General features: G+C 35.4%; 1 protein-coding gene across 1 annotated transcript in view; it reads left to right on the top strand.

Moving 5' to 3' along the window:
* The window catches only part of LOC110106746 (callose synthase 9), a 189,230-nt gene that overhangs the window by 157,959 nt on the left and 16,178 nt on the right, over positions 1–15,093 (top strand). Inside the window, exons 41-44 of the mRNA XM_028699978.1 lie at positions 6,521–6,573; positions 6,667–6,843; positions 9,419–9,466; positions 13,615–13,773. Of these exons, the coding sequence (XP_028555811.1) occupies positions 6,521–6,573; positions 6,667–6,843; positions 9,419–9,466; positions 13,615–13,773 (437 nt within the window). The remainder of the gene's footprint in view (positions 1–6,520; positions 6,574–6,666; positions 6,844–9,418; positions 9,467–13,614; positions 13,774–15,093) is intronic.

Here is a 15,093-nt window from a genome sequence, read left to right as displayed (position 1 = left end):
CTTTTTGTATCAGCGGGGAGAGTTTTAATGGATTTTTTCGTCATCCTGGGCTATCATGGTTCATAGTCTACTTAGTTAGAGAAGACAGTCGACTCAACCTGATAGAAGACACCTTATCGACAGTCATGAGTTGTTTCATCTAAGAATACCTTGTAGACTTGGGGTAGTGTTTGTCTAAGGGGATACATTTGAATCTATCTTAACTTACAAAAAAGGCTTTATGCCTATCGAATATATATGATGCATTACTCAAGGGTTTGAAATCGTTGGGAAACATATGGGCTTTGGTCGTGATCATTACATAATGTTGTCATTTTGCCATAAAAATTCCCCAATTAGAGGGCACATGTGACATCCCTACTGGTAAAAGATTATTTGAGAGTGAATATTAGTAATACTCCTGACTTGACATTCATTCTTTGTGAGCTGAAGTTAATTTCAAATTTATCATCCTTGACAAATTAGCGCGGAATTCAAATTGATTTTAGCTTGAAGTTTTTGGGAATTTAAACTTACATTTAAAACTTTAGAATTTAATAAATATTAGAGTTTGAAATTTATAATCATCTAAACTTCAGCGTCGTGCTTTGTCGAAAAAGAAAGAGAAAAGAGAGAATGTTGCTCGGGGCTTTGAAAAATGTCAATTTTGTTCAGAGATTTCTTTTATTCGTTACAAGTAACCAAAATCTCATTTTAATTTTTAATGATTTTGAATATTATATAGTTTTATTTGTTAGTTGTTTTCACTAGATATTGATTTATTATTTTGATGATTTATAGAAGCTCTGGTTGATTAATTAAGAAAATAAATATATAATTTTTCCAAATTTGATTCTAGGGCATCACAAAATTTTAATGGGATTTGAGCATTGACCACTTCGATTGAGATTTGCATTCAACACGGCTATCATCAAAGTGACGTTAGATTCAATTTAGATGTTTGTTTTTTAGAGGAATTTGTGAGGCATTTTAAATATTTGGGGTTCCCTCCGGTTGAGATTTTCTGTCAACACGACCATCATCAGTGTGATGTTAAAGTCAATTTCGATGATTGTATTTATATGAATTTGGGAGGCATTTTAAATATTTGGAGTACCCTCCAGTTGAGATTTTCTTTCAACACGGCTATCATCGAGGTGACGTTAAAGTCAATTTAAAAGGTTCTATTTTATAGGAATTTATGAAGCATTTTAAATATTTGGGGTCCCCTTCAGTTGAGATTTTTAGTCAATACGGCCAGGATCATGCTGACACTAAAGTCAATGAGACATTTTAAATATTTAGGATCCTCTCCGATTGAGATTTTCTGTCAACACGGCTATTATCGGGGTAGCATTAAAATCAATTGAAAAATATTTATATTTTTTAAAAATTTAGTAAGCATCTTATAGTTCAAGTCATATCAACTTCAATTCTTTTAAGGAGGATGAGACTTGAAATATTTGACCTTTGTAGCATTTTCAGACTGTTGGATTTGAGAAATCAGAATCATCACTTCTATTAGTCTTGTATTAGAAATTTCACGGACCTAAGATTGATGGCACAGGGTCTTCAAAATTGGACTTCTTCCTGATCGAATCTATGATCTACAACGCGTGGTCTTGGATGCTTGTTTAAAATCCCTTTTTATGTATCTCTAATAGGTCGGAAGATCAAGATGGGTCGTCAAGTGGGTTGGGTCTGGTGTTAGGCCCGATTGGCTTGGATCATATAATAGAGATCCATTGAATCAAAGGATAGGAGATGAAATGGTTCGGGTGCAAAAAAATTGGATGAAATGGTAGTTCTATGTATGGGATTAGTCGAACGGCGGGATTTATTCTCAAGATTGGGTTACAGGATTGGGTTGAAGGTTGGGCCGGAATCAGGCAGGAGATCGGTCGGTGTGCTGTCTCCATCAGGTTGGAGGTCGCAGTCGTGCGAGATCTGTGTGGGTGTTGGTCGCACGCATCAGAAAGGCTGGAGTGGGAACCTGGGTTGGAGTCGGAGATGCTCCTCTTTGGTTATGCTATACACAAGTATGTCATCAAAGAAAACTAAGAGAAACCTCCGGAGATACGGCTTGAACACCCTATTCATCAATGACTGGAAGTTAACAGGGTGTTTGTAAGCCCAAATGGCATCACTAAGAACTCGTATTGTCCTTTGTGTGTCCTGAAGGTCGTCTTCTGAATATCCTCCTCCATCCTGATTTGATGGTAGTCCGACTTCAATTCCATCTTAAAAAACCTAATCCATACAACTCTTCTAGTAGTTCATCGATCACCGGACAATCTCCTTAACGCCCTATAATCCACACAAAACCTCCATCTTCCATCCTTAACCAGTAAGACTAGAGAAAGGACTCTCACTTGGTCTGATGATCCCTGCCTCCAACATCTCCCTAATCATCTTCTCAATCTCATCCTTCTGAACTTGCGGGTAGCGATATGGTCGTACACTAATCGGCGACCCCCTCTTTCAAAATGATTGCATGATCCTGCTCTCTGGGTGGTGGTAAGCCTTGAGGTGGCTGGAACACCTCATCGAATTGTTGTATGAGTGGTTGTATTGCAAGAAGGATATCTCCCTCTACCCCCTCACTGACCCTCTCCAAGCATTGTAATTCCACCAATTATTCACCTACCACCTCCTGTATGGTCCTGATCATGGATTTGAGAGATACTCCAGCCCTGGACAGCCCTACACCGCCCTGGATCACCATCCTACTTCCTCCCACCACTAGTTCCATCCTCAGTGCTCCCAGTTGACCTTGGTTTCCCCCAAGGTCTACAGTCACTTCATCCCTAAGATGACATCAATACTCCTCATCTTAAGGGAAGAAAGTCCTCCCTCACCTGAATCCCCTGAATGATCAACACAACTCCCCTACACACTCCTCTACCCATCTCCACCTTCCCAGTGCACATCATCACTCCATAGCCTCCATTGTCCACTAATTTTACCCCCAACAAATTTACGATCTGATTAGAGATAAGTTGTGGATAGCCCTATTATCGATCAGCACCACCACCTTTCTATCAGCTATCTCTCCCTTCACTTTCATTGTGTGATTTGGAGTAATCCCACCACTGAGTTCAGGGAGACTTCCGTCATATCCAAATGTAGCTTCTATTCTTCCTCCACCCCTAGCTCACTCTCACCTGCCTCTTCAGGTTCCTTATCATCACAAACAGTGAGAATCTGAATAGTTCGGTCATTGCACCTATGCCCTGGCGTGTACTTCTCATTACATCTGAACCACAACCCCCTTGTCTTTTTCTCTTGTATCTTCTTGCTCAAGTACAGTTTTCGTTGGAAATTTTTCCCTCCAATTTTGTCCTTGGGTGCTTCTCTTAAACTCCCTGATGCAGGTCCCTTGAGAGCTAAGAAGGTGGTGGTCATCCTATACCCCCCCCCCCCGAGTTAATCCCCCTAGCCTTCCTCTCCAGATACTTCTAGTTCTCTACAAAATGTGCTAACTCTATAGCTTCCCCCAAGTCTCTTAGCCTTATCACCCTAACTACTGCTCGGATCTCTGGTTTAAGCCCATTCATGAAATTTCTTTATAGTACTGTCTCTGAGAGTCAATTTAGCTGGCTAGTTAGGTATTCAAACTGTCATGGAATTCTATCACAGTCCCCTACTGCGCCAAGGCGAAGAATTGCTCATAGAGATTCCCTCCCATACTTGTTCGAAAACGTTCTACTATACAATCCTTGAACTCCCTCAAGCCTCAAATGGGTCGCCTCATGTCCCGCCATTAGTACCATGACAGTGCCTTCTTCTAAGCACAGTCTGGTCGTTGTCAAATTATCTTCCTCTGTCAGCCCGTTGACTGCAAAGTATCGCTCCACCTTGTGGATCCAGCCATGTGCGTCCTTGCCCTCAAAGATGGGCATCTTCAGCTTCCTCACCTCCGAGTCACCCCCATTTCCCCTGAGTCCTCCATAACCTCTCGTTCCTCGAAGAGGAGGTGCTTCCTAGTTGTCATGATTTTCCCTCCGGTGATTATACCCAAACCCTTCATCAAAATCGCATCTTCTTCCAACATCAGCATCCCATCGATCGAAATCTTCCCTCACAAAATCAGCACCCTCCTTTTGTAGCCAATGCTCATCTCCTCTCTAGAAAGTGGTTCTATATGAGGCATTTCGTCTTCGAGCTCAAAGATCTCCACTTCTAGATTTTCCCTTCCCCTAAACGTGTTAGGGTTCCCACCTCTTTGTTAGGCCGACCAAAGAGGGGCTGGCTAAATCCATTTAACCGGTCCCTAGTGGATCGGTTTATTGCTACAGGCGCCAACCCAGGGAGCTGGGCGGAACTAGGGAAGGGAGAGAGGAGGGGTGGCTGGTCTTATAGGGCCCACACCTTAATTAAATAATTGCTTTGTAGGGAAATATTTGAATTAGGGGCTGTTTAGGAAATTTGTAACTGTCTTTTTGGCTTTAATTAGTTTTTTCTTGGGAGAGTTAAGATTTCATCTTGAATTTGAATATGAATTAGGGATATCCTTGGTGTGATTGGGCTCTAGTCTCTTGGCTAGAGATTTGGAGAGTTGTTTCTTCCTCTCGATTTGAAGAAACTTGTATCGTGTGGTGATTTTTCTCTTTCGTTAGTGAAATTCACTGTTTTCTCTCAATTTCTCTGCAGTTTTCCTCAATTTTCTGCATTTTATTGTTGTTTTGCTTTTGAAAACAGCAGTTTACTGCTTGGAGGTGATTGTGTTCTTTCACTCTTCTATGGCTGCCGGTAGTTTCCTTTGCTTCTGATGTCAACGGATTGGGTTTAGTTTCTAGCAAATTATTCAACATGTCTTCCACCACGGCAAACTTTCCCTCCATCCTTTCGTTGATGGATGCGCTTTGATTCTAAAAATCGGAAATCTTCTCCTCAAAATCTAATTTGAGTTGCCCAAATTCTCCCTCCAAAACTTCAACCTTCTTTCCAACCATTGATATCCCTTAGATCGAAGTGCTCTGATACCAATTTGATAGAAAACAATCCACAAATCCAGTAAAACTGTTGGATTTCAGCAAATTCCACCAATAACAGTGCATATTTCACAAATTTTGTAGGAAAATCTGAGAGAAAAGCATTCGAAATTCAATAAGAGAAGTAAATAAACAACTCGATACAATGAATCTTCTATTCGAGAGTAAGATTCCACTCTCCAAATTTCTAGCCGAAGCCTAGAGCCCAAAACGAAACTTCGGATCTCAAATTCAGATTACAAAATTCAAGATAAACCTAACCCTAGCAAAAAGAAAGTAATTAAAGCAAAAGGACAATTACTAATTCCCTAAACAACCATTAATTTCAAATTTTACCTCCAACCCTTCACTAATTAGTGTGTGGGCCCCATCACATCTGCCACCCCTCTCTTCTCTTTCTCTTTATCTGTTTTCCCCCCATCCTTGGCCCACCTTCTATATACCTGAACCGGTCTTGGATCGACCGGTTTAGAGCCGGCCCTCCTTGGGCCGGCCTAAAATAGGAGTAGTGTTTATTGAAGATATTAGTAAATGTGCCTATAAGACAGATATATCAAATTTTTGTTGAAGTATGGCCCAAAGTTGATATTGATTGAAGTTGAGAAGTTTTTTGTAGAAATGTTTTTAAGACCTCATGTTGCATTGACTCGGAATGAGTGGAGAACAAGAATTCACAAAGCTGGCTCAAAATTACTAGGATACGGATATAGATATTGATCTTGAGGATAAATTAGTGTTTTCTTTTCCATTCTTTTTGTGATTTTTATGGTTGCAGATTGAATCTGCTCTTTTACCGGCTTGTTGTTTGTGTATTATATTTTTTGTTCTCACAATTTTTGGGTTTTTTATCATAATATGCCAATGAACTCCGTATCAATAGTAAAGCCCATTGCTATGGACCGAAATAAATGTGTATTGGTGAGTGAATCGTACTGATTTACTTTACCGATGTCTCTTGATTTTCCGCATACATTATAGAAATACATTCCTGGCCCACATCTATGAAATTAAGCTCTTTTTTTTCATTGGAAAACAAGTGCACTGTTTAACAAATAACCTTTATAACATGTCGGAAAAAGCTGCCTATCGTGCAAAAGAACGTAACACTTCTCTGTAATCTGTATTATATACAATTTTTTGTTAACCTGCATATATCTTATTCCTCTAACAGTTTAGGCTTAAAAGTGAATTGCCGCCTTACTCTTTTCACTTTATCAGTTATAAGTTTCCTTCCTATGTAGCAGATGATATGTGAATGCTACTAAGGTAATTAGCTCTCTTTTTTAATTTACTTAGATTTCTCCATTCATATTAAAATCTCCTCAACTTGATCTAGATATTTTATATTTTTGTTAAATACAATATCACTGTAAACTAGTTTATTTATAGATGCTTTGGATGATTTTTCTTATGCTTTTTATAAAAGCAGAGCTGAAGGAAACTCTTAGTTCTATATTTTATATTGGATTGATTTAGTAATATCCGATATATCTGATGTGTTTTGCTTATTATTTTATGCTTCCACTTTACTATTCTCTTATATGCAGGTTTCAACTCAACTTTGCGTCAAGGGAATATTACTCATCATGAGTATATTCAGGTGATTAAATTAATTATTATTCCCTAGACATTTCTGTTGTTTATATTTTGTCTCTTCTAATATTTTTTTTATTGAACTTTTTTCATCGAATAGGTGGGAAAGGGAAGAGATGTGGGGTTGAATCAGATTGCTTTATTTGAAGGGAAAGTTGCTGGTGGCAATGGTGAACAAGTTCTTAGTAGGGATGTGTACAGACTTGGGCAGCTCTTTGACTTCTTCCGCATGTTGTCCTTTTACTATACAACTGTAGGATTTTACTTGTGTACCATGGTACGTGCCAGCTATTATTTATTGAGGTTATAATTTGTTCTTTCTTGAAATTACCGATTAATTTTTGAAGTCTTTTTAAGGCACTAGGTTGTATCCTATAGTTTCTTGTATATGTAAATAATTTGTATTCCAAATGGTCTCTTTCCTAATACTAAGGTTTTAAATTGACCACTCAGGTGTTTTTGGATTATCTATTTGTGAGAGGAGGTATAAGTCTTGAGGCATTTTAAGGCATAACTCTTAGAATAAAAATATTAAATTAATAATAAATATGAAGTAAGAAGAACTATACTAACATCTAATTACGATATCAAAGTAAGATCAGAAATAAATTCATCAAAATAAGTCTTTCCATAATTAACATTAACAAGTAGTCTAAGCTACTAAGATTATAATTTGTAAATTCAAATCTCATCTACTCTCATTACTTTGTGAGTCTTTTTTGGAATCATTAGCACAATAAATTGCTCCCTCTCATTCATCATCATCATCAGTTGTGTCAACTTCCTTTCTTTCTCATCTTCGATCTCAATAAAAATCAATAAGATTATTTATAAAAATTTATGACCTTTATAATGTTGATGGTTACAAGTTCAATAAATAAATGTTTATAGTAAATTTTTCTCTTAATGTTTTGTACTGACATAACTCTCTAAGTTTTTCAAGAATTAAGTCTGTGCAATGTGGCATACATAGAGTCAAGTACATATGATTTCTTTTATCTATTACCCTATTTCCTGGGGTATTAGCATTATCAATAATAACTTGGACTACTAAATGCTCTAAAATCTACTCTATGACTCCATCAATAAGTCCAAAAGTGTACTATTCACCTTCACATTATCCTATGGTTTAACAAACTTTAAAACAATAGTGTCGTTGAGATTGTTAATTAGAATATTGATCATGCTTCTGTTTTTAATATCAGACTAATCATTACGTATGATTATTACTCCAATCTTCCAATTTCTTTTAATCTCCTCAATAACTTTATCAATGATATTTAGTTCCTCCTTCAATATTCTAGGCTTGAGCTCATATAGGGACAAAAGTTTTAAGGCCTCAACCATAAAAAAATCTTGAATAAATCATGTCAAGGAGGCAGTTATGTGTGGTTGAGAAGAGGGTGGAGTCAAGTGCAATTGTGTGAGACTCGTGGTAAATAGGGTCGTGGAGAGGGAGCAAGTGAGGGAGCAATTTTATTTTAATCATTCTAACCCTAGGATATGAGGCATTCACTTCTTCTTTATTGTGTAGAGGCGTGTCTAGAACATGTTGTGACTTACTCCTTATCAAGGACTCCATGTGGCATATGCCTCATTGCAAATTTTACTAAAATGCGCCTTGTATTTGTAATTTTAAATAATGCTTAATACTGTTGCATAGATGTGAAATATATGATGCATATGTTCTAAATTTTTTTCCTGTTAAAAGACTGCACAAATTATACTATCTCAACGACTACCTATTTTGTAGCATGGGGGTGACCATGCAGTCTATTATATTAGTAGATTGATCAGAATAATTAAGGGTTAATTAGGTTAGTTAGTGAATAACTAGATGTAGTATTTCTATTAGAAATGCAGTTAATTATTTAAAAAAATTCTACTCTAATTACAAAATTGTTAATAATTAATGAATTAGTTGCTATGTACATAACTTAATAATTTTAATTATTACTATTTAATTACTAAGATATTCTAATTAGTTGTTTCCAAGTTAAATAAGATGTAATGAATCCACTAGACATGCATCAGTAAATGATTAAGATATTATTTTTTCTTGCTTGATTTAATGAAACATTATTTAAATATTAATATATCAATATAGCATGATGTCTATGAAACTCTTTGTTGCCCAAAAAGTGTAGGGATTGAGTTCGTGTAAAACAATTGAACACCACTAAACTCTAATAAAGTTACTTATGGAATTTAAATCTTATACCTTTGGACGCATACATAGGAACAAAGTTTTCCCGTTGTCCATTATTAAAGTGACAGAACTTACACATTTGGGGTGTAGGGTACATTGCTTGTTGTTCTGGGCATTGTCGTGTTGATGCAAGGTTGTTTCTTCCCTTTTGTTTGAGATTTGTTCCAGTTGAGAAGAGGTGATAAGGAGTTCACATAAACTAGATTGACTTTTTTTTTTTCAACACTAATTTTTATTTTATTTTATTTTATTTTTAACTCGTAATCATATATTGATTCACTAATATATCATTGTAGGGTTTATTTTATCATTCAACGCATCTCTGTAGATTCAATTCCTAAAATTTAAGTAATTGATACCAACCAAAAAAAAAAAAACAAATTGGTATACACAAACACACAGTTTAACCTTCATAAGAAAGAGTTGCTCAATATGTTAAAGTTTTTAGTTAATAGAATTTCAACCGTTTTAATGGTGCTTGATTGTTTCATCCCACCTTACACTTGCGTGTCCATTATGCTATTATTAATTTAAGAGCTTGAAATATAAGCTAGATGCATTTATTGTTATGCTGAAAAAGTAATCTTTTTGTATACCATGCTTTTTTTGTTTTTATTGAAACCCGGCTCTGTTCATTGTGCAGCTTACTGTACTAACTGTCTACATATTCCTCTACGGGAAAACATATCTGGTGAGTTTCTTTTTCTTGGTAACTTTCTTCTTGGGATAATGCACCAAGCAAAGAAGAGAAATAGCATTGCTATTTGATAGGAGTGTCCTGATTTTTATATTTCTTGCATGCCAAGTGGTGCATCTAGGGGTTCGTGATAGTTATTCTTGCATACCTTGCAAGATAAACCCAAAGTAGGCAGGTGTTCTTTGGGTTGTAAAAGTTTGAATCTCAGAAATTTTACTTTATTGTCAATGGGAAAGCTGTTTAAAGTTCAGCACTATAGGGGTTGTCACGAGGAAGTAGAAAAGTTGCATTTATCAACCAACTATATATTTAGCAGTGAATTAAACAATTGGCATGTTTTGGTACACCTGCCTATAGTTTATGCGGGCCATGTAGTATTTAGTATTTACTTCGGAAAAAATCAAAATATTTCCTCGATTATTCATATATGGCGAATTTAGTCTCAGAGTATCACATTTTTCCAATTTAATACTTTGACCATACGAAATTGATCCCAAACAGTCTTTCATGGACTTAAATTGAGATTAATTTTGTATAATTGAGGAACTAAATTATGATCAACTTTATATCACAATTTCCGTCAGCATTGACATGTTGGATAATTTAGGATTAAGAGAAATGTGATTCTCTTATGCTTAGTTGGCCACATCTAAATTGACAACGGACTTTGTTATAATGTTTATCTTTATTTTATGTTCTATCTAATAGTCATCATAATTATACTAATGTCCTTTATTTGTATAAATATAAGCATCTTGTTTTAGTTTGCATTTCTCTTTGAATGCCACAAGTCAAAGTACATAATGGGCGTTGCTTATTCCCAGCAGTAATAATTTCGTTGCTTTACATTGATTTTCTGAAGATTAACTAAAATTTATACAAAAAATTGGTGTTTTATTTTTGAAAATAGAAATTTCTTCTGAATATATTAGAATTACTGCTAGATTGTAAGTTTCATTTGGAGCGGACTTTTCTTAAATTTTGAAGAGCAGTCTATTAGTTGCTTTTATATGTGGAGAGTTGTGAATAGTATGATTCTTAACCTTTTTATGAATGTTAATGATTTAAATGAAGATAATCATACAACAACAACAATAACAACATCAAGCCTTTATTCCACTACGTAGGGTCAGTAACATGAATCCTTTTTCTCCATTTATTCTATTAAAAGTCAAATTTTCATTCCAATCTAATAGAAAAATATATCATTTCTAACCAATTCTTTTTAGGTCTACCTCTGTCTTTCTTAACACAGGCCAAATCTAATACATCCACTCTCCTAACCAAGTCATTAGAAGGCTGATGTTTCATGTGACCAAACCACAAAGGCGTCTCTCTCTAATCTTATTTGCCACTAGAGCTACTCCAACTTTTTCACATATATACTCATTGTGAATTCTATCTCCAAGAGTAAATCCACTCATCCATCTGTGCATTCTCATCTCTACAACACTTAATTGTATGCTTCTCTTGTAAAGGCCAACATTCTACACTATTTTTAGATCTCACCAATATCTTATAGAATTTTCCCTTAAGTTTGAGGGATAGTTTTCTATCATACAACAGTCCCAATGCATTCCTCGACTTCAACCATCCAACTTGAATTATACTAATATCCTTATCTATTTCAGCATCACTTTGAACAATACACCCAAGATATCTAAATATGTACTCTTTATAATAACTTCATTACCTGAAGTCACAATCCTCCTACTAGATGAATTACTAATAAAATTACACTTCATGTATTCGATTTTATATCTACTCAAACAAAAACCTTTAGACTCTAAGATTGACCTTCTTAAATCAAAATTTTCTTCAACTTTCTCTCTAGTTTTATAAAAAAGAAGTTGATAACTAGATTGTCACCATAAAAAGGCTTACACCAGGGTACATCCTCTTGAGGAAGATAATCATGAAGTGCGACATTTTCATCTGTTGAAGTTAATTAGTAGCTAATTGTACTCATGTTTGCACACTTTTTGGTGATTGTAATTGATTTGTGCCAACTTCACTTTTTTAGCTTGTTAGCCAGTTCATCTAGTTATCAACTAATAGTATTTAACTAATAGATATAATGAAATTGATATGGTTTCATAGATATTTGCAATTAGAGCATTTAAAAAGTAGAATGTGATTTGCAACAATTTGACGTTCAAAATGCATTTATACTTGTTGTTGATATAAAGGAGAAAATTTACTTAAATAAAATAGTTAACTCTCTGCTCTCGACCTAGCCCTGCTCTCTTCTCTCATGTTTTCCTCTTTATTGCAACCCTTAAATTCCCTTACTATAGCCAAGTGTTGCGTTGTTGTTCTCATTACGTCACTTATCGCATCATCATTGCCTGCACCAACCCTAGCCGGCATGCCATCTCCGTCAACTCACCACCTTAGCTATTTATGGCTACTGCAATCTTTGACAATCTCCCTCTTAATTTCACTCTCTCGTGCACACACACACACAACAACAACAAGCCTGTATCCCATTGCATTATGTGGGGTCGGCTATATGAATCTTTTTTCTCCATTGCCTCCTGCTAAGAGTCAAATTTTCGTCTAAATCTAATAAAAATGATCATTTCTAATATTTTTTAACCAAGTCTTTTAGGTCTACGTATACCTTTCTTAACATAGGCCAATTCTAATACATTTACTCGCCTAAACGGGTCATCGGAAGGCTGACGTTTTATGTGACCAAACCATCTAAAGACGACTCTCTCTAATTTTATCTACCACTAGAGCTACTCCAACCTTTTCGCAATTTGTCTCTGATTGTAAATCCCCTCATCCACATGTGCATCATCATATCTGTAACATTTAACTTAATTTTATGCTTCTCTTTTAATGGACAATATTCTGCGCCATAAAGCAATTCAGGTCTGACCACCCATCTTATAGATTTTTCTCTTAAGTTTTAGGGATGCTTTTCTATCACACAACATTCCCAATGTATTCCTCCACTTCAACTATCCAATTTGAATTCTATTAATAACCTCAACAATGTCACCATCACTCTGGATAATAGACTCATGATATCTAAAATATGTACTCTTATTAATGATTTGATCTCCTGAAGTCACAATATCTCCACTAGATCTATTACAACTAAAATTACACTCCATGTATTCAGTCTTAGATCTACTCAAACGAAAATCTTTAGAATCTAAAGTTGACTACATAATTCAAGTTTATCTTCAACCCCCTCTCCAGTCTTATCAACAAGAAGAATATAATTACCAAAAAGCATACACTAAGGTACATCCTCTTGTAAATGTCTAGTAAGGACACCTTCAACTCCCTCTCAAGTCTTATCAACAAGAAGAATATCATTAGCAAAAAGCATACACTAAGGCAAATCCTCTTGTAAATGTTTAGTAAGGACATCCATTAATAAAGCAAAAGATATGGGCTTAAAGCCGATCCTTGATGTAATCAACTAAAATAGGAAAGTACTTGGTCAAGTTACCTTGTGTTTGAACAAAAGTAACAACTCTTTCATACATATCCTTAATGACTTGAATACTAGCATTATTAACACCTTTCTTTTCTAGAATTCTCCATAGCACTTCTCTTGAAATTTTATTATAAGCTTTCTCTGAATCAATAAATATCATATGTAGATCCTTCTATTCTTTCAAAATCAAGTATTATTGCCCTCATGAATTTCTTCCTAGATCCGCTGCCTCACTATGGAAGGAAAATAGCGTGAGGTAAGCGGGAATTTTCCACAGATCGCTATTCCTGGCCGTGGGATCAATACGGGAAGAGATGCTTTCCTCCTAATATCCTTCAAAGGAAGGAAAATTGATGGCAGCACAATTTTTTTCAAATTTGGCAAGTTGTGGGATTACTTGAATACTTGAAATTGTTTGGGACGTGAATGGACAAATCTTAAAAGTATGGGAATCATTTTGGCATTTTATTCTGGTAATTTGAAACTACCAAATGATTAACCTATAATTTGTTTATGGTTACTCATTGTAAATAAAACTAGTTATTTCATTAAACAAACCAGCCCACTTGGACATGTATATAGAACCCTATGCTATATTTAAACATTATTTTATTTGAAATTTTAATATCAAATTTAGTTACTATGTATCATATCATCTGTCACTCATGCAATTTATTTGATGCAGGCTTTATCTGGTGTTGGTGAGGCCATTCAGGACAGAGCTGATGTATTAGACAACACTGCCTTGAATGCTGCACTTAACGCCCAGTTCTTGTTCCAAATTGGTATTTTTTCGGCAGTTCCAATGGTCCTGGGATTCATCTTGGAACAAGGCTTTCTAAGAGTAATGACTCTACAATATGTTTTTATTATGTTTTATCTATTCTTTCTTATTTTTAGTATGGACTCTATGTGAATTGTAAGAAGAGATATACAAAATTTAAGCAGAACTGTCAAGTCTCACGTAAAACCATTTTTATATAAAGATATTTTCTTCAATAATGTCTTGGAAACCACAGGTTTAGGAAGGGCCTGTTAATTTGCATATACCAATTTTCAGATGGTTAAAAAGTTTGGCAGGCTGATAGGACCATTCAACTATGAAACTATCGTTAAGATTATGCAGATAAATTAAGAACTCCCTTTAAAGAGGAATCATGAGAATTATTGTTAGTGCAACCTTATGTATTTTTTAAGTTATATGCTAGGTCAAGAGTTTCTCTAAAGTATACCACGCTTACATTATCATGATTGTCACCGTTTGACATCTACTGTCTCTCTCTATATGTCACATCGATATTTTGATGGATCAGTTGAGCCTGTCGGCCCTACTATTGTGGGTGGCGAGCTAGAAGAGAGGGGGGCTCAAAGGGGATTAATTCTACCTTTAATTACTCCCATAGAAAATCAAAATTAGGAGGGAATTAGAAAGGTTTATTTAGTGAAAGATGGCTGATTTGAATTCAAATTTGGGAGAGAATTAGGAAGGTTTATTTTAGAAAAGATGACAGATTAGAATTCATGTTTAGAAGAAAATTAGGAAGGTTTATTTAAGGAAAGTTGACTGATTTGAATTCATATTTGGAAGGAAATTTGGAAGGTTTATTTAGAGAAAGAGGGCTGATTTGAATCCAAATTTGGGAGGGAATTAGGAAGATTTATTTACGGTTTATTAGGTTGTTTTATTTTCATTATGTGAATTGTGTTTTGTTGTAGTTATCTTTGGAGTTATTGATGGGGACATCAGATTTAGACACGTGTATCATCGCCGGCGGCGCAGATCGACGGCTACGATCCAGAGCCTCTATTTCTGATTTATTTACAGCTTATTTCATATGTATTTTAGTTTTCCTAGTTTGCCCCTGAGGGCATTGTTTTGCTTATGTAGCCCAAAGGGCATTTCTATCTTTTCAGCTTTTATTTTGGGCCTCCTTATATGAGGCATCATGTATTGGAATGATTTAGTTTTGGATGAAATGAAATTTACTACTTGTTCTCTTTGTGAGTTCCTCCCTCCTAGATCTCTTAGTGAGTTCGCCGGAGAAGACTAGATCTCTTTGTGAGTTCTAATTCTCGTGCTTGATAATCTTGTGGAAATTCAAAGAGAAGATATTTGAGGTTAGTAAATTTATAGTCGTTTGAATCCCTTGAATCTTTCCTCTCT

The sequence above is a fragment of the Dendrobium catenatum genome, unplaced genomic scaffold, assembly GCF_001605985.2.
Source record: "Dendrobium catenatum unplaced genomic scaffold, ASM160598v2 fragScaff_scaffold_1417, whole genome shotgun sequence".
Lineage (NCBI taxonomy): Eukaryota > Viridiplantae > Streptophyta > Magnoliopsida > Asparagales > Orchidaceae > Dendrobium > Dendrobium catenatum.
This window is presented reverse-complemented; position numbering and strand designations above follow the sequence as displayed.